General features: G+C 36.7%; 3 protein-coding genes across 7 annotated transcripts; 1 reads left to right on the top strand and 2 right to left on the bottom strand.

Moving 5' to 3' along the window:
- Positions 1–184: 184 nt before the first annotated feature.
- Positions 185–4,709, top strand: necap1 (NECAP endocytosis associated 1). 3 transcript variants are annotated; one of them, XR_009267277.1, is made up of 9 exons: positions 185–476; positions 1,498–1,598; positions 1,700–1,804; positions 1,934–2,015; positions 2,462–2,567; positions 2,758–2,896; positions 3,138–3,199; positions 3,720–3,813; positions 4,000–4,023. XR_009267277.1 is itself a non-coding variant. In XM_058753649.1 (8 exons), the coding sequence occupies exons 1-8, from the start codon at positions 382–384 to the stop codon at positions 4,058–4,060; spliced, it is 783 nt and encodes a 260-aa protein (XP_058609632.1). In that variant the 5' UTR covers positions 190–381; the 3' UTR covers positions 4,061–4,709. The 3 variants fall into 3 exon arrangements, 1 of the variants encoding a protein (XP_058609632.1); XR_009267276.1 differs by lacking the exon at positions 4,000–4,023 and having other exon boundaries at positions 3,138–3,241; XM_058753649.1 differs by lacking the exon at positions 3,138–3,199 and having other exon boundaries at positions 190–476; positions 4,000–4,709.
- A 4,066-nt stretch (positions 4,710–8,775) lies between these two features.
- si:ch211-171h4.3 (serine/threonine-protein kinase SBK1) lies at positions 8,776–16,231 on the bottom strand. Of its 3 annotated transcripts, none has more exons than XM_058752638.1 (5): positions 15,622–16,231; positions 12,332–12,476; positions 11,977–12,179; positions 11,824–11,892; positions 8,776–10,529 (listed from the first exon to the last, which is right to left on the bottom strand). In XM_058752638.1, exons 1-5 carry the CDS (start codon positions 15,625–15,627, stop codon positions 9,861–9,863), a joined length of 1,092 nt encoding a protein of 363 aa, XP_058608621.1. In that variant the 5' UTR covers positions 15,628–16,231; the 3' UTR covers positions 8,776–9,860. The 3 variants fall into 3 exon arrangements, with proteins under 3 accessions (XP_058608621.1, XP_058608622.1, XP_058608624.1); XM_058752639.1 differs by having other exon boundaries at positions 11,824–11,877; positions 15,622–16,230; XM_058752641.1 differs by lacking the exon at positions 11,824–11,892 and having other exon boundaries at positions 15,622–16,209.
- Positions 16,232–16,824: 593 nt separating this feature from the next.
- On the bottom strand, positions 16,825–19,011 carry il11b (interleukin 11b). Its single transcript, XM_058754657.1, has 3 exons — positions 18,933–19,011; positions 18,496–18,654; positions 16,825–18,307 (listed from the first exon to the last, which is right to left on the bottom strand). The coding sequence occupies exons 1-3, from the start codon at positions 19,005–19,007 to the stop codon at positions 18,167–18,169; spliced, it is 375 nt and encodes a 124-aa protein (XP_058610640.1). The 5' UTR covers positions 19,008–19,011; the 3' UTR covers positions 16,825–18,166.
- Between the last annotated feature and the right edge of the window lie 154 nt (positions 19,012–19,165).

Here is a 19,165-nt window from a genome sequence, read left to right as displayed (position 1 = left end):
TTTTTTTTTGTTTGTTTTTTTTCATTAAAGCCCTTAGACAAAAAATAAGAGACAATAAACGAATAATATATACATTATGAATGTAAAGGGTTCGTCAAATCTGCTACTTGGTCTATTGAAATTCCATGGGGACACAAACAGGCAATGACAAATCCGCTAATCCCAACATCATCGTTGCTAACGTACCGAGCCTGGTTTCCATGACAATCAGTCGATCCATACATCCTCAGATCTGATGACGCGTGATGCGTGATTCTCAAGCTCTTGCCTGAGGCATCGCTGACGTCACTGACGCTCCAGTGCCTGTAGAAGCGGCTGGCCCGCAATAACAAATTGGATGAAGACAGAAATATTACTCGCATCCATTGAAATCAGTTCAAGATGGCGTCCGAGGTGGAATACGAGTCGATTCTGTGCGTGAAACCAGATGTCAATGTTTACCGCATCCCACCGCGGGCGTCGAATCGCGGATACAGGTGAATTATAGGATGTGCGGGCCTGAGCCCTTGGCTGGTGTCTGTTCTGTAAATAATCTTGGAAATACCATTTTGCCGTGGCTGCACCACGCTGCTATTACGAGCGACATTTGATAATAAATAATGCATTTATCGCACTTTATTAATGGTATGCGCACTGTTATGCCGCATAGACAGTGTTTTGTCATTGGTTTATGACGATAGAAAGAAAAACATCTTGTCATGTCAGATGCTTGGTGTGTTTGACTGCGAGCTCACGACTCTTAAGCAAATACAAATGTAATTACGCTTATGAATTATTTCATGTCATTTTCATGCAGTTGCAGTGCATAAAGCATCTCTCATGTCATTTGTAGTATTATTCTGGTTATTTGTAATATGTTGTTGTGTTGGTATGAGATGTGTGTTTTCAGGGTCGTATATGTGGTCCAGTTTATATAGTGTATAATTAGTCCTAAAAGCTCTTGCCCACAGAGAATGTTATACTTCACTGGCACACATTTTAGAGGAGAAATCCCACTTGTATTCCTTCATGAGGAGCTTGAAGGCTTGTAACAGTTCTGAAAATTGTAATAATACTGTTGGATTTGCCATAAACTGTCGAAAAGTGTTAAATGTCTTCTGTTCCCACTGTCTTTTTCTGGGCAGTGTCTGTCTTCAGGTGAAAATGACCAGAAGACAGTAGGAATAGAAACCATTTAGTCCCTTTCCAGTTATGACATTTTAATTCAAACTACAAGGTCAGAATAAAAAAAGAAACTTTCATTTAAAATAAGATCAATAACATGCATTTGGAAAACAGGTAGGATGAATATTCAAATTCAAATTATTTTTGTGACAATCACTTTTTTCCCCTGTACTCATTGCTGTGAGTGTTTGACTACACCAGGAAATAATTTGTCTTATTTTTGTTGTTAAGCTCATCCAAAAGATATTTCCACAAAAGAAAAAAACAGCTAGAGTTGTAAAAACCATTTGATTTGATGGATCTGAAATGACGTTTGTGCTGTGATAATGGCAGGGCGGCTGACTGGAAGCTAGACACTCCTGACTGGACAGGCCGTATGCGTATTACAGCAAAGGGGAAGGTGGCTTATATCAAATTGGAGGACAAAATCTCAGGTTAGAAAAAAAAATGACCCGAATGTTTGATTGGATTAGTCTCAGAGACATCTGTGCAGCAAAAGAAGCTCCTAGTTGTCCTTTTTCTATGATTGCCTCAGGTGAGCTGTTTGCTCAAGCGCCGGTAAAGGAATACCCTGACATTGCAGTGGAGACAGTCAGTGATTCCAGTCGCTATTTTGTTCTCCGAATACAGGATGACAATGGTTAGTGTATTATCTTTAAACTGACCTTGTTTTACATACCCTGCTATAATAGAATGTCCTGCAAATAAGTTATACTTCACTTCTGTGTTACAGTTTAGACATGCATTATCCTTGCTGCCTGTATTTTAGGTCGGAGTGCATTCATTGGTGTTGGGTTTGGAGACAGAGGTGATTCTTTTGACTTTAATGTCGCCCTGCAGGATCATTTCAAGTAAGTTTCCATCAAAATTCATGTGAATGTTTATGACTCAAAATGCTTTTGTATTTGTAGTGACATCTTGGATGCCAATGGATGTTTTTAGATAATTTCTTTGGGGCATAATAAGCAATGTTTGTATGTACACTCTTTAAAAAATGTTTTTTTTTTGGCAATGATGCCATCGAAGAACCATTTTTCGTTCCCCAAAGAACCTTTCAGTGAACTGTTCTTGAAAGTGTGAAATGTGAAGAACAATTTAAAAAAATGGAACAATGGAAAAAATAATTGTCCACTATAAAGAACCTTTTGTGGAATGGAACCTTTCCATGAATGTTGAGGGTTCTTCATGGAACCATCAATGCCAATAAAGAACCTTTAGTTTTGTATACACTGTACAGTTTGTATTTTATTTATTTAGTTATTTATTTCCTTGATCTTTCCTTCTCTTTTTCTGTAAGGTGGGTGAAACAGGAGAATGAAATAAAAAGTTCTCAGGGTGCAGACTCAGCACCCAAACTGGATCTAGGCTTCAAAGAGGGACAGACCATCACACTGAATATCGGGGTAAAACTAAACTAAAATGCAAAACAGTTAAAAACTGCTTTTGGAATTGGATTTAAAAAAAGAAGAGATTATGGTTTTATAATCTTGCATCACTACATTTACATAAAAATATACAGTGATTTGTCATGCCCTCATATCATAAATAAACATGAGTTTGTGTTAAATTAGAGAAATGTTTCTTTGTATTTAGCAAGGTAAAAAGAGGGATAAGCCCCGCCCTCAGAGCTCAGGAGGCTTGGGGCTCCTCCCTCCACCTCCAGGAGGAAAGATAGCCCCTCCTCCTTCGTCCAATGACAACACAGTACAGCCATCAGGAGGAGCACAAACAGGTACATCATTTGACATCATTACTGCTTAAATTTAAACTTAAGCATCATCTTTTCTTTGATGCCATGGATTAGATATGTAATATATTAATTCTATAAAGTAAAATCTGACAATGTTTTTATTAAAGGAACTGTTCACCCATTTACTCCAGTTAATGAGTTGTAGATGAGTTTGTTTCTTCATCGAAACAGATATGGAGAAATTCAGCATTGTATCACTTTCTCACCAATGGTTCCTCTGCAGTGAATGGGTGCCGTCAGAATGAGAGTCCAAACAGCTGATAAAAACAACACAATAATCCACAAGTAATTCACACAACTCCAGTCCATCAATTAACATCTTGTGAGGTGAACAGCAGTGTGTTTATAAGAAAAAAATATTAATCATTAAAAAGGTTTTTAACTAACCTCCTCTAACCATAATATTGCTTTCTCCAATAATAAAGCAGACTTGTTTGAATCAGAAGAGATATTTGCACAGATCCTTCTACAAAAGAGAAAAAAGTTCTTAATAAATATGTTAGTGGGTTTTGATGTGAGAGGACAACTGGGGATGGACTTTTTCATTGCTAAATTTCTCCAAATCTCTTCCAATAAACTAAGGAGTTCATCTATAGTGCATCTTGGAAGGCCTGAGGGTGACACATTCAACCAATTTAAATTTTTGGTTGAGCTATTCCTTTAATATGTCAGTCCGCTCTAAATGCACAGACACATACAGACAGACACAACTAAATTTTACAGATATCATTGTTCATATAAAACTTACATACTACTTTTGTTTTTCTATTCCTTTTTTGACCTCACTTCCTTCCTCTACTTTTAGGATGTTTATTAGAACTGGACAGCAGTAACTCTAATACAGTGGTTCAGTCAAACCCCAGCTCTGACCTGTGGGGTGACTTCTCTAGCTCTGCAAGGTAACATGATTAGTGACCTTGATTCTTGACCATTGAATAAGTTCCTGTATTCAGATATTACTACTGGTCACTAAATATTTTTATTAAACTGGTCTTAGACCACTACCTGTATAAGTATGTAAATATTCTTTCTTTCGTTCTTTCTTTCGTTCTTGCTTTCTTTTGTTCTTGCTTTCTTTCTTTCAGCTCTGTTCCACCTCCAGCACCACGCCAAGATCCCTCCTCTGGGAACTGGGTCCAGTTCTGAAAAAGTTTTATCCTCCTTCATTCCATTATTGTTCCCATTCCTCCATCAAAACTACTGCAATTAAAAGATACTGCATAATTGTATGGAAAATTAGAGGCAAGCTGTATGTCATGCTGCTAATCTTAGCAGAGCACAGAGGCGAGAAATAGGCTATTAGGAATTCTCTTAGAATCAACCAAATGAAATTATGAATAAGATTGTATAAAAGAGAGGAACATCCCATGGGTGTTATATGTAAAACTTTATGGTAATGTTTTGAAGATTGTTTCAGTATCTTTACATTTGTCCACAAGGTGTTGGATGTGTCCATTTTGTTGTCATGACCTGTATATGTTTGTCTTAGGTTTTGGAGGAGTGAATATGTGTTGAGTGTTTAAAAAAAGGCAGAGATTTTGTTTGAAAGTGTCGAATTTAAGTGAGGCCTGGATATGTTAAGAGCTTAATGTCTTGTATATCATAAGAATATATAAAACCTGTACAGTATAAATATTCAAAAATACTGACTGAAAGCCACAATGTAGAAAAATTATGTCCCTCAAATAAAGGGATTATGTCTAGATATTCATTACATATCCATATTGTCATTTACTTGACTAACAGAGTCATTTACGTGTTAAACAAAAATAAAATCTACAAAAGAACTACAGCACGCATTGCTTCAAATGTGATTATTTTAAATAATATAAAATCTGTGGAATATGATTCTCAAAAAGTTTAGCATTTGCCCTTGCAGTTTAAAAAAAAAAAATGTAACTTATGGAAACCAATGCAATCACATTGCTGTTATAGAGTACCAAAGCTTGCATTAGGATTCACTATATCAAATGTATGATTTCTCTTTTTGTCTATTACTGGATATCAAGCCCCTTGACCCCAAAGTACAACAGGTTATGTAAAAAGTTATTAGTATATTAATAGTGTTCCGCCAAAATACCACACTTACTACAGTACCACCCTGTCATGAAATAAATATCATGGTCTTAACGTAGTAACAATAACTGAATATTAATTTTATTGTAGGCAGACAACATGGTTACCTTGACATATACAATTCTTCTAGCTGACTCCTCCAACATTTGACTAATTCACATGTTTGTGGAGGGATTTAGTATCTCAAATTTATTCAATATTAAATAACATTATATGCATTATATGGCACAAGTAATTATTTCATATGTTCACAAAATGGTTTTAGCATTGAAACACGTAGTAGAGGTAAGTGAACTCTCTTAGCTTTCTAAGCTCTCATAACCGAGATTGGCTCTTTATTTACTTAGTGAATGCCACTTAATTTGTGAAAACTACTAAATTTGGAAAGTAAATATAATCACCACAAATCTGTCTCATGTCAGCTGATATTTGTGTTTATCAGTTTGTGCTTCAAAATCCAGTTTAAGATGGTAAATGCTGTGGACCATGGTAGCTGGTCTAAGATGCTCATTAGTCATGTGCTAGACCATCTTGGACCAGCAACAAATAAGTTCCCATTTTAAGGTTGTTTTTGGAAAATGGTGGCAGGTCCTCTAATGGCCAGGTTGGACCAGCTAGAAACCAGCTAAACACTGTCACTAGCTTAAGATGGATTTTCAGCAGATGACCTTAGGCCATGCAGCTGGGTCTCACATCTGTTTCTGTTCATTAGCCTATATCTAGCTAGATAACATCTTGCTGACTTTTCTAAGCTGCTTTGATTGGTTGCGCAAGAACTACCATCACAGCCTGTACTTCTCAGTTTGGCCACCAAACGTCTCTGTCACACTAGTGCTGAGTATTTTCATAAAACATGCACACCTGCTCCTTGTCTGTTGTCAGTAACGACTTGTTAATACCCTTTGTAGTTCCCTTAATCTGTGTGATCTGGCTAGTTTGTTCACAACATAATTCTGTTTGGCTTAGTTTTTCATTTTAACAAATGTTTGCCTGTACCCTTGACTCTTTTCAGTGGGTTATGGTTTACATAATTAATTAGATTGCTTTTGAGCTTTGAACTAGGACATCTATTAATGGGTTTTGAGGTTTTTAACCATGCAATTGGATCCTGCTTCAGTTGTTGATTGTCATACAATTTATGAGTTCACCAAGACTGGTGCCAAGATACACTTATTAGTTAGGTATCTATTTTTTCTCATCTGCACTCTTAAAAATAAAGGTGCTTCACGATGCCATAGAAGAACCTTTTTGTCTAAATGGTTCCATAAAGAACCTTTAACATCTGAAGAACGTTTCTGTTTCACAAAAGGTTCTTTGTGGTGAAAAAAAGGTTCTTCAGATTATAAAAAGGTAAGAAAGAGATGCTTCTTTAAAGAGCCTTTGACTGAATGGTTCTTTGTGGAACCAAAAATGGCTCTTCTATGGCATCGCTGTGAAGAAACTTTTAAGCACCTTTTATTTTTAAGAGTGTGCTATATACACTTTCACCAGATGCTTGTACTCAATTTCTTTTTGAAATAAGTGAGTATGGATTATCATACATTGGTGTAATTAATAAAAAGAAAGAAATTAACTGAAAGCATATAATACACCAGTCTGTAATGAACAATGATTATTTAGTTGGAGGATATTTTTGTGCGGTTAATTTTAATTCAGGGAAATAACATTTGATGTATTTAACAAAACTGAGATGTTAATAATGACTAACAATTTGGTCCGGTTTTCATACAAAACCATCATATGGCTTTAGAACACTTGGAATACTTTGCATGAAATGATACACATTTATTATGTGGAAAAGAGTGGCCTATACATTATTCAAAATTTCTCATCACTTTGGAACAACATGAGAATGAGCAACAATGATAGAATTTTAATTATTAGGGAAGCTGTTTCTTTGTTTAAACTACTTTATATGTTTAATTACTGTATGCGAAGTGAGATTTTGGATCAATGGGATTTTAAGATGGCCAGGGCTTCAGTGCAATGGTGCAGAAATAGAAACCAAACGATGAACAAAATGTCCTGTCTCTCATCGTGGTAGTGGCAGTGTGAAGATTTGTTTTGAAAAGTTGCGAGGAAATGTTCTTGGCTAATAAATGTTTGGCATGTTTGGGGATCAGCTGTTCACTCGTTGATGCTAGTTTGAATCGGTCCTCATTCAGAAGTCTGAATGTGTGAGTGACGTGTGAACACTTGTGTTATTTGGCACCGAAAAATGAATCATGGTTTAGTTTATTATTTGCGTCTTATTTTATTTTATTTGCATAATCATTTTCAAAGTATATCTATTTAAATTCCATAGAATTACCATAAATCTATTAAATTTAATCAAGTATGAACATGGTTTAAATATGGCTAGCTGTAAAAACAGTGCAAGATTTAAATAATGTTTTAGATATAAAATATTGAATTTCTCATTATTGGTTCATTTATGTATGAAAAAATGCATCGCATTAAATTTAGTAGTTTGTTAAAACTCTGTAATCCAATGAATGGAAATTTTGTATGCAATTAAAATACATAGGCTAATCAGTCTTAAATATTTCCTCTAAAGTTAAAGTTGTCTCAGCCAATGGAATTTAATAGGATCTTCCACAATATGAGGCTTGCAGCAGCTTCAGGTGGTTTATTTTCTGAACATTTCCTGTAAGGAAGAAACTTTACAAACAAAAAGTTGGTATTTCTGGCATTCCAGTCCTATAAATTCATCAAACTTATAGACCGATATTTCTATCACGCACATTTACTTACAAGCAAGATGCAAGATGACCTCATACTTTAACACTTGCATAATTACACATAAATGTGTTTTAATGTAGTATATCAAATGAAAGGTCATATAGACAGCGGCTGGAATACTTAGTAAGGCTGTCAAATGATCTTCGTGGATCTTCTCCCTTCATGTAATGAGCTATTTCAGCTGTTAATCTCTTAACAAGGTGCCTAAATAACTTCAGATTGAAAGGGCAAAATCTGACACTTTTTTGATGTCTTAATTTAGCAGCCTATACTGTATTAATTCACTTTCTTGAGCAAATATTTGCCATTTTAAATGTTTTCAATTTTTTTTTTTTTTTTACTTTTTGGAAAGTCAGGTGGTCTTCATTTGTTTACGGTATATCATTTTTTCTTATTTGATATTCCAGACTTTATGCAAATTTATGCACAATTATTTTAATTCTATGTATTTAGCAAATACGGTTGTCTTATTTACTCCATAATTTACAATGTTATGTTTTCATGGATCATTTGAAGGAGTCTGAACATAAGCCAAAGACCTATCTGTTATATGTAACTTCACACTTTGTGTGTGTGTGTGTGTATAGTGTTGATGAATGGAGGGCAAGATTTGAATGCAGAAGTGTGAGACACTTAAAGACGACTGTGTGTTTGCCCATGCATGTGTATGTGATTTCAAGTGTGCATCTGACAGAGGTGATGATGGCTGAAAGAGTTTTATTAATGGTCTGGGGTTATTTTTAAATCTAGGACACATAGTGTCTGAGTGTTTGTATGTGTCTGCATGTCCTCTGTTGAAACTTGAGAGATGTGCTCCTTCTTACTCTTACGCTCACAAGTGCTCCACGTGAAGATGACATTTCATGAGCATACTGTAGGTTGTTAAAAGCATAAATATGACTTTAAGAGAGGAGTGAACATTCCAAATTTTATGACGTTAAGCAAATATAAAAACATGTATATAAACAGTTACAGTTAAACATTTTGGTGAAAATATATGTTTAATGATTCATTTTTGTATATTAGACCAGAGCAAACTGAGCAAAATTTTGAATCCTTTATTAACATTTCTATAATTTCTATCACAAGTTTCCTGCACTTCCACCATGGACACCTAGGGGATCAAGATCCCCCAGATGGGAAATCCTGTTTTATTATGCATGTGGGAGGTCCACATAAAATATTGTAACATTTATTATAAATGTGCCCTTGTAATCTTTAATCAAAAACAACAACTTGCTCTCACAACAAAATTTTTCTCTGATTTGTGCACCAGCACTAAGGCAGTAATCTATCCCATCCAACAACCTGTCACTTACTTGAAGATTGCAGCAATTAGCAAACAACCATCCAACCAATTCCAGATGAACAAAATCAAGTCTCGCCTTACTTTCTTTTTTTTTCTTCCAAGAAGTCCATTTGGATTTTGGAAAGTGGAGATGGCAGCAATATTTTTTAGACTTATAAATACAGATATTATTAAGATGCAGATCCTTAGCTGTCACTGTAATATTCTTGGTACAGATTTCATGATATAGCGTTACACTGATCTTTGTAGTACGCACATTGTTTTGGAGTGTAGTAATGTTGCTGGACTGTGGATGAAATTTTCAGAAACACACTTTGTACCCCTTTTTAATTATACTTTATAACCCTTAACAACTCTTCTGAGGTATTCTGACACCAGAATACCCCAACACCATTTACTAAGGTTGGTGCTAGTCAAGAACTGGTATTTGTGCCATAATTTAATGCCCAAAAAGCATGTCTTCATCCAGACACTAATTTGCACTGCTCTTGGTAGATTGTAGATCTACTAAGACAAATGGCATTGTCAGTAGATCAACCGCAGAACCTTCCGCTCCAATCTGCACTTTTATGGGATTGCGCTCTCACGTTAATTTGCCCTGTTTGGTAAATCTGGCCCTTAGTGTTTACAGCTAAGATCTATAGTGGTCAGTTGGGAAAACAAACTCAACTAATAATGTGTATAGGATACACAGCAGGCTTATGATTAAAACTACCATCAGAACTACTTCTAAAAGGTGATGACCACTGTTCCCACCATGGAGTGAGTGACAAGATGACAACAAACCACTGATCTTGGTCCTGCACTTCCTGTGATGCATCACCCACTGACATCCTTGTCCAATAGCCAGGCTCCTCCCAGATATCTTTCCACCTCATCTGGCCTGCCACGAAGCCTGAACTGTGGGTGGAGCAGGGACCTAAGAAGACAAGCCGCAAGAGGAGTGAACGCCGCAAACTGTGGAGCCATGTGGTGGAAGATTTCAGGCTGATTTGACCCTCCCTCTTGTGATGCTGAATCTTCCCAATTGGTCCATTGTAGATAGGTTTTATATGCAGTGTTGTCTGAAACGGTCTCAGACCATGGAAGGCTTCCCATGAGCATGGCGTAGATTAGAATGCCTAATGCCCAGCTGTCTGTACTGGGATCCACAGACACCAACATCCTGTGAGTCTTTCCAAAGTCCCCTTTTTGCTTGTTCCCATTGTTGTCCACCCCCAAGTGGCTCGAATGGTTCTCTTCTTTCTTCTTTGCCGTCTCCGTCTCAGGCGTGCAGTAAGGGGAGCTGTACCACACACATGGTACCCTGGTGCCTTTAGCCTTCACCATGCCAAAATCACCAAGTTTGACCCAACGACACTCACGGTCACATAGGAAGATGTTTTCCGGCTTGACGTCACGATGGACAAAGCCAAGGGAATGGAGGTGAGAGAGGGCACCACTGATCTGGGAAGCCACTACCTGGGCACGGCTCTCTACCAGACCAACCTGCAATGAAGAAATCAGTTTAGGCCAGGGGTGTCCAGTCCTGCTCCTGGAGTGCCTGGAGTTAAGCTCCAACCTGCCCCAACACACTTGTCTGAAAGTTTCTAGTAATTCTAAAGACTTTGTTTAGCTGGTTGAGGTGCGTTTTATTAGGACTTAACTCTGCAGGATTGTGGCCCTCCAGGATCAGGACTGGACAACACTGATTTAAGCACTAATCAATTTACTGAGCTTGCATCAACCTGTCATTGCAAAACAACTATTGTACCTATTATTTACAATACAATTTTCTGTTATTTCATTGTTAATTTGAGCAAAACCAGTGATTCCCAACTTAAGGTGACCAGATGTGTCACTTCCCGGGGATGCGTTCAGCACAGGATTTCTAAGTTGCCTAAAATAACCAGATGTTGGTTGTTTGCGCTCCTCTGATTGATTGTATGACATCAAAGTACCGCGAGAGCGATTCAAAAGCATGGAGCCTTCTTCTCTGCTCTATAGCTCTCGTGGTACTTTGATGTCATACAATAATCAATCGGCGCAGCGCAAACAACCAACAGCTGGTTATTTTAGGCAATTTAGAAATCCTGTGCTGAACGCATCCTCGGAAAGTGGCACGTCTGGTCACCTTATCCCAACCCTGGTTCCCAACAGTACGCATTTTGGACGTTTCCATAATCTAACACGGATAGGCAAGTTTGGTCCTAGAGAGCCCATGGCTGCATCCGAAAACTGTAAAATGCTGCCTTCGGAGGACACATTCCAAGGTAGGAAGGCATTAAGGCATATCCGAATTCAGTGTTAGCTTCAGTTCCTGTCTCCTGAGATGCCTTCACCTGGCCGATTTTTGAAGGCAGCATAGATGGTATCTTTCACTGCCTTTGATATTCCACAATACTGTGCGTTCCATTCTGTGACAGTTAAGATAAAAAATACAGATGGCTTCTGAGAGTTGCGGTCGGTGGTCAGTTTGTGTGTAAATGTACGTTTTTGTTAAACGTTTTCCACTTCTATGTATTAATGTATTACTATTGCAGTAATTAAATATTCACTTAGTTATCACCAAAGCTCTCTATATTTTGCTGTAGACCATTAAACCGCTATGCTGCCTCAGAAGTCTGTCCAAAATCAGTTTTGTGAGGTGCCTTTGTGCCTGCAAGTCATTGCCTGATATGGCAGTGAGGCAACAAGTCAGCTGCCTAAGTTTTCAGATGCAGCCATTAGCTGTGGTTTTCAACTCTGGCCCTTGATGTCCACTTTTCCTGTGGAGTTTAGCTCCAACCTTAATCAAACACACCTGAACAAGCTGATCAAGGTCTTCAGGATCAGTAGAAACATCCATGTAAGTGTACTGCATTGGGACAGACTGAAGTTAAACTCTTCAGGACATTGGTTCTCTAGGAGCAGTCATTATTAAGAGGCATGAAACTAATGTCAAACTTTTACCAACCTCAGGAACGATGACATCATAGAGGTCACCATAAAGGCAAGGTTGCTGGGCGAACACATAGTGAGTAGGAGTGGAGAATGCGATGCCTAAAGCTGATGTAAGTGAGGGGTGGGTGCAGAAGGCCAAAGACAGGTTATATTCCCTCAGAAATGACAGTAGAGATGTGTCGTCTCGCAGAAAGAATTTAAGGGCCATTGGGGTTCCTAGATTCCATGCAAAATTTGGAGGAATTATAGAGATATTGTCAAACGGAAAGGAAGAAGGAAGCAGTACGCAGTAATCTAGCACAATTCCCAGAAATGCGATACAGCATGGATAAGATCAGATGAGGGAAAGACAAAGCAACACAACTTACCTCTCTTCTTGTGTACTGCTAATTTGACTTTTCCATATGAACCCTCTCCAAGAAGTTTAATAACTTGGAAGTGATCTAAAGGCTCCAGTAATTCTAGAGACTGAGCCGTTAAGTGACAGAGCTCATCCAGAAGTCTTGTGGCAGTCTGTAAGAAGCAAAACTAGAATGTCAGGTTTGCAGATGGACGTGCCAAACATTCAACAGCTAATGTAATTTGAGGGAGAATTTGCATGCCTCATTTTCCACTTTGTTCCAAAGACACTAAATTAGAGGTTATTAGATGCAAAAAGTCTTATCTGGCATAGATCCCATGCTTTTTGTTAATGTTTTCTACCTTTTTGGGGCATGTCAAACAAGGATTCACTAGCTGTCCGTTACCACGAAATACCATGTTGAAAGTAAACAGGATCTGGCTGGATCAAAGATATACTGCTGGGATCTGTCACTGCATACTATTATAAGGTTGCTACAGCAAAAGGGTGATTTGGGCCTCAGTTCTGAGGATTGGCTATTCTGTCAACACATCTTAACTGTCCCCAGACAGCTGTGCTATTCAGCTGAGCTTCATAGGATTAAGTGTTCTGTTCAGTAATAGTATTGGTAACTGATTAACATTTATTCATGTAGCATGAATGTCATACATAATTTGTATTTGAACTGGATGTAGTTTTCAGTATTTTTTTAGTCTGTGTATGCTTTGGTGTCCCAAAAGCAGAAAGGTTAAACTCTTTATTAAAGCAGCAGTTCAGGATGATGGGGGACAATGTTGCATAAGAGGGATAAGGTGCACCTGTTGGGCATCAGTTGTGTGAGGACGGACAGCTCACCAGAAGTTGTGTGTGGTTAACCCCTTTTCAAGAACAGCGATTTGGGCAGCACATCGAAGTTCTTTGGGATTAGTTGTGAATGTTGTAAATCGCTGAATTACATAACATGTTCTAAAAACCCTTTCAGGTATGTGCTATATGTATAAGGTAATATATAGTTATTTACAAAAGTAGTATGACCTTGTGTTTTACACTTTATAAACTTTGTGTTGATAAACTTTTATCTTCTATAACTAAATATGACTATATATACACACTGATGCACCGATACCACTTTTTCCAGTACTCCCCCGATAACGATACTTTTATTTTTGGTACTTGCCGATACCGAGTACCGATACTGATATTTTCATTGCATTTGTAAATTTTTTAAATATTGGGTACAGAAACCAAAAGAGTATGTATAATTTTAGTTGGTTAACTTCATTTATCAAATAGATAGTCAAACCAAAATTTATTCCGATACCACTTCTCACATTATCACAGTTTATTCGCTATAGTTTAGAAAATGGTAATAAAATATGACACGAACTCAGAGTTAAACTGTGTCAGAACAAATTCAGCTTGATAATGTCAGATAACTTTGATAGAAAGGTATGTAATGGATTACAATCAACCAAAATTATTCAGACAGCTGTTAGTATGACAATATTTACACAACTATCAATACTTTGTCGGGGCACCCTTAGCCTTAATGACAGCCTGTAGTCTCCTGGGCATGCTGTCAACCAGGTTCATGCAAACCTGAACTTCAATTTTCCCAGACTCTGTCTGAATACTTTTTGGTCCCAAATTTGTATCCGTTTTACTGGTAGTCCACTGTATGAATAATTTTTGGGTATAATATGTCACAGTTCACTTAATTTTGCTATCCTCACTTACTTAAATGAACTAGTGTCCTGCAGCCACTAGTAAAACAAATATATTAAAAATTAGATCTGGTGTCTGAATGATATTTGGTTTGACTGTATATCATTAGGTTATTTTCACAATTATGCCAATTAAAATGTATTTTACAAGTTTTTGTTACTTTAATTTATTTGCTCTGTGGTACATCATCTTTAATTTAATAGCATTAGAGCTGCTCCATTGCAGTGGCTTAGTACTGTAATCGCGTTTTGCTGTAATAATGCAGGAAACCACTCGTTATAAATCTCCTAAATGCGATATTTTCAAGAATAAAAGTCGCGTTTTTTCATCTGAAACATGCTGCGATTTATATTCCAAAGCCACTCATATAATGCAGAAACACTCATGAAGCAAGCAATACACGCGCAACACGCGCACGTATTTGTACTCGTGCAGAATAAGAAGGACAAGGCTACAGTACAGCCTAGTGCATTTCACACAGGCTGCTACACTGTAAAAAGTGATAAATTGACTTAACTTAAAAAAAACTGAGGAAACCCGTTGATTTAAAATAATTAACTAAATAATAATAATAATAATAATAAAAAAAGTTAAGTGAACTTGACAATTCACTTAACTTATTTTTTTAATTATAATTTACTTAAAAATTTTAAGGCAACGGGTTTCCTCAATTTTTTTTTAAGTTAAGTCAATTTATCACTTTTTAGTGTAGTTTCACTTGTTGAAAATAAAATGTTTATGGTAAATGCTCCTGTAAATTGTCTTATATTTACGATTTAGTTTTAAGCCAAATGATGCGTGTGCTAAGCCAATATCAATAAAGACTTGTGCATTGTTTTACTTATTTGTTTTTGACACATCTGACCGAACTACAAACCATGCAGTGATGTCTGTGAGAAAGGGCTATTCACTAGACGAGCTCGCGCTTCTGAGCTGCCGCGCGCTCAATCGTTTAGCATTAAATTAATTGCATAGATATACTTCGTAGACATCCTTAATCTCTAATAACTCCATTCTGCTGTCTGTTGTTCTGTTGTCGGTGTTTCTTTGTCTGAATATGGCACTTATCACATGCTGTGTGGTATCGGCGTTTGTTATCGGGGGCATTTTTACGAGTACAGGAGCTCAGTATCGGTATCAGTGCATCCCTAATACACGCATACCAAATATGTTTTATATCTTGTAACTGCAGCTGTTGGCATTATACATAATATGGCCTATGGCATAAGCCTACACTCTTAAAAACAAAGGTTCTTCACGATGCCATAGAAGAACCTTTTTTTTCTAAATGGTTCCATAAAGAACCTTTAACATCTGAAGAAACTTTGTTTCACAAAAGGTTCTTTGTGCCAAAAGAAGGTTCTTCAGATTATAAAAAGGTTAAAAAAAAAACTAAAAAAACTTTGACTAAATGGTTCTCTGTGGAACCAAAAATGGTTCTTCTATGACATCACTGTGAAGAACCTTTTAAGCACCTTTATTTTTAAGAGTGTATGTTTTATTTTAAATTCCATTACATGCTATATAAAATATTTTACAATTTGTGTATAATCCATATAGAAGAGACCTTTTGAAAGAAATGAAAAGACTTACTGTCATGTTTGCTGTTGTTGAAGGCTGAAAGTGAATTTAGAGATGCAGTTCTCTGTTGGTCAGTCTGTCCATAAACTCTGGGCACTAAAAGCTGCAGGTCAAACGGGCAACAGCAGGCCAACCAGTCATAAATCAGCTTACAGGTTACAGATTCTTTTGCTTCTGAGTACATATCCTGATTACTACTGAATCTGTCCTCTGCTTTATAAAGTTCAATAGTCTCTGCTTTATACAGTTCAATAGATTAGTCTCTGTACTCTCCCCTCTCTCTCTCTCTCTCTCTCTCTCTCTCTCTCTGTCTATCCAAATTCTACAGTATGCCCACTCACATGGTCTCATTGCCATTACCCCTCCTTTTGAATGTTAGGGTGTTCATTGCTGACAGTGTGTTCTGTAGGGTTTGTATAACAGGCAATTTGTTATTACTGGCTATTAAACCCCCCCCCCAGCCTTTTCGGTTCTTCTCTCACATTTTGTACCTTCCATCTTTATCAAAAATATTTTTGTGTCTCATTTGGGCTGTTAATGTAATATATAAATTTAGTGTAATTAACCAAAAGGCCCTCGTTTACAACAAACATAATATCAGATTTAATTGCAGTTGATTTGATCGATCAGCATATCATGGAAATCAGCCCTTTATATTCATGCATCATGGATCTGACAAATGTATTATGATGTTGGCCAGCATGATCGATTTCTCTCTGAGTGAGCATGACAAATCCAACAGCTGTGAGAGAGCGGTACACAAAACGCTTATATCGCAGATCTCTCTTTCTGCAGGACGTGCCAAGTCCTGACTTTTCAGCTTTTTAAACTCTCTCACAAACAGTCATATGACATATCCGTTATCCATATCCTATTCCGTATTCTGCAGAGTTTGGTATTAGTCATCATGGCAAAGATTTTGACATTCATGGTTGATTACACTATTACTGGCAATTTTTGACTGTCTGGATCTAGTTTAGCTCAACTATCTGTGAAAATGCTCAGCCAGACGGGGCAGGAAAATGGTTTACAAATCTACAAATAAGATGCACAAGTTTATTTTAGGAACAAATATTAAAATCCAAATATAACCGATTATATCCAGAACATCAAAAAATGATGCGATGACGGTTGGATTATTGTTTTATTAAAGGTTCAGTTGTTGCTGACGCAGTTCAACAAGTGAAAAAATAGCTGTGAATGTTTGATGTAAAATCATTTTATTGAAAGAAAAATGACAAAAAACTAATAAATTAATACAAAAATATAAATAAAAAAATAAATATATAGATATGTATAAAAAAGTATGAAAAATAAACACATGTAGGACACTACTAAAGCACATCCATCTCACTGGGCTTGTAAAGGTAAATCAGAGTGAATTTGGGTGTTTGTTCCCTTCACTGAAAGGTTTTACCAAATAATTCTCCGATATTAACACCACTAAATTTCTTCAAACATGCGCTATACATATTTACAAATCTGTTGTAAGGCCTCTTTTTCTTGTTTTCAGTTCATTTCTGCTATACGGTGGCACCTTTAATTTAGACTAAACACATAATCACAGGGAATAAATACAATCTGAAGGTAGTGAGTGCATTTCAATCTACTGTATTTGCAATATGCTCACAAAAACCCACTGTGCAGCAGCAATAACATCCATTAGCCCTAATGAAATTTTTGTAATTTTGTGTTGAATGCCCAGTTTTATCATCCATTTATTATCCTATTTTTGTCAAATAGGGCATGGATAAACATGATTCACCTGTTAAAAATTCCTGTTAAACAAACATTAGTGCTTAATAGTAAAAATAGTGCTTAACACTAACTATTAAAACAACTATATGTAGTTTTGGTATTTTTTTTAACCTACAGTTAAATGAGTGGAATTCAATGTCCTAAATTACTGTCGTAATTACAGCGGACAGTAGTGCATTTGTTGCTGCCATAAAGCAATCCGCTTGATGGCAGCAAAAAAAACATGCATACAGTTGCATTAACCACCGTGTTGTTTAAGTGCTAACCGTAAAGTCTAACTTTTAAAATTTGAGTTATTCAGTTTTGTTGTTCAACAAGGATGTTGATTCAGGACTTATGGGCGAAATTACTAACTTAAAAGGCTAAAAGAGTGACGGCCCTGGACTGCATTTAATTATATGTCACATTAACCACAGTAAAAGGTTTCTAAGCGACACCTATTGGTCATTATTAGCAACTGCCTGCAGCTGATTTTTGCATACAAATTTACTTATTGAAATAAAACACTTACTATTTTTTTATAAAGTGCTATTTTCTCATTCACTCTCTATAGAAAAAAAATCCTTCATTCAACTGTTAAATAAATATTAAATACATAACTTAATAAATAATTAATTAATAAAATAACAACAACAACATGCATAGGAAACCTTAACTGGAGAACACTGTTGAAATGGAGGATGATTTACAAAGGATGACTTGCGTTCATTCCATCCTATCAAACGTTAAGGCAAGTCAGGCATCATGGAGATAATCTGAGGTGTCTCATATGATGGTGTTGATCACTGTTGTCTGTGTTTCAGTTCCCCAGGGCTCTAGTGTACCAGTTGCAAAAGAAGTACAGTTTGTCAAGGATCTCCACATTGGCCTGGAACACGTTCCAAGCTGTGTTCAAAGGCGACAAGGACGGGTAGACCAGCTCAGAAGGCATCGTCCCAATCTGTAAGAAGGTTTAGAAGATTTCTGTTGTCTCTCAAGCAGCATATTTTAAAAATATTTTTTTCTGTTCCATACGTTCCCATCTATTTATAAAGTATCTTGACAAATCTTTTACATCCATTTTAACAGCTTTTAAGATATTTAAATATTGTTTGATTTCCTCCTGTAGCTGAGTTCAATGGTTCTTACCTGTATGAGCACCATGTGGCTGATGACTTGGATACGATGAGCGAGTTTCTTTGTCTTAGAATAATCATTCCCCATTTCTTCTTGTTTTTGCTGGATCCAGTCAAGATGGAACTTGAAGGATTTAAGACCAGAGTACAGCTGTCCTAATGTACTGCTCACCTGTGGGTCAGAAGTAGCCAGAGGTTACACACTATTCACATTTTATTTTTAATATCTATCTTTCTTTTCATTGTTCTATCTTAGCAAACTTGTGGCACACATTTTTGTTCCAGTCTGGCCTTTTGGTTTGGACAAGATAAACTTTATTTTGGGGTTATCAGTGAACAGCCTGGTCTCAATTTTGGATCTTAGTCAAAAGAATATTGTCAAAAAGAAAGTCTAGATGCTTGAAACACAGGCATGGAAAAGAAAAACAGGCAGAGATGTGGATGTTCTACCTCGACTTTTTTCAGGTCTGCTGTTTTGTAGTTCAGCGTGGGCAGGGATGTGAGTGATTGCTCAAAGTCTTTCATCTCATTCTGAAAAATGTCAAGGATTTTATTAGACAAACAATAAGCTTATTGAGCTAAATGTAAATATGTGTTATTCTGTATGGGACATTTACTCCTAAAATGAATTAGAAAACCATTTACTGGTACTTACCCCATGCCTTTCTTGAGATACTATTTTC

The sequence above is a fragment of the Onychostoma macrolepis genome, chromosome 19 (genome assembly GCF_012432095.1).
Source record: "Onychostoma macrolepis isolate SWU-2019 chromosome 19, ASM1243209v1, whole genome shotgun sequence".
Classification (NCBI taxonomy): Eukaryota; Metazoa; Chordata; class Actinopteri; order Cypriniformes; family Cyprinidae; genus Onychostoma; species Onychostoma macrolepis.
This window is presented reverse-complemented; position numbering and strand designations above follow the sequence as displayed.

Excerpts from the sequence above, each read along its gene's own strand:
- necap1 (XM_058753649.1), top strand. The coding sequence starts at position 382 with ATGGCGTCCGAGGTGGAATACGAGTCGATTCTGTGCGTGAAACCAGAT. Across the intron at positions 1,805-1,933 it reads CCGAATACAGGATGACAATG|GTCGGAGTGCATTCATTGGT; the intron begins GTTAGTGTATTA and ends CCTGTATTTTAG. Across the intron at positions 2,016-2,461 it reads GCCCTGCAGGATCATTTCAA|GTGGGTGAAACAGGAGAATG; the intron begins GTAAGTTTCCAT and ends TTTTTCTGTAAG.
- si:ch211-171h4.3 (XM_058752638.1), bottom strand. Across the intron at positions 12,180-12,331 it reads AGCAGTACACAAGAAGAGAG|GAACCCCAATGGCCCTTAAA; the intron begins GTAAGTTGTGTT and ends CATGGAATCTAG. Across the intron at positions 10,530-11,823 it reads ACCTTGATCAGCTTGTTCAG|GTTGGTCTGGTAGAGAGCCG; the intron begins GTGTGTTTGATT and ends TCTTCATTGCAG.
- il11b (XM_058754657.1), bottom strand. The coding sequence starts at position 19,007 with ATGAAAGACTTTGAGCAATCACTCACATCCCTGCCCACGCTGAACTAC. Across the intron at positions 18,655-18,932 it reads CAGACCTGAAAAAAGTCGAG|GTGAGCAGTACATTAGGACA; the intron begins GTAGAACATCCA and ends TCTGACCCACAG. Across the intron at positions 18,308-18,495 it reads GCCACATGGTGCTCATACAG|ATTGGGACGATGCCTTCTGA; the intron begins GTAAGAACCATT and ends ACCTTCTTACAG.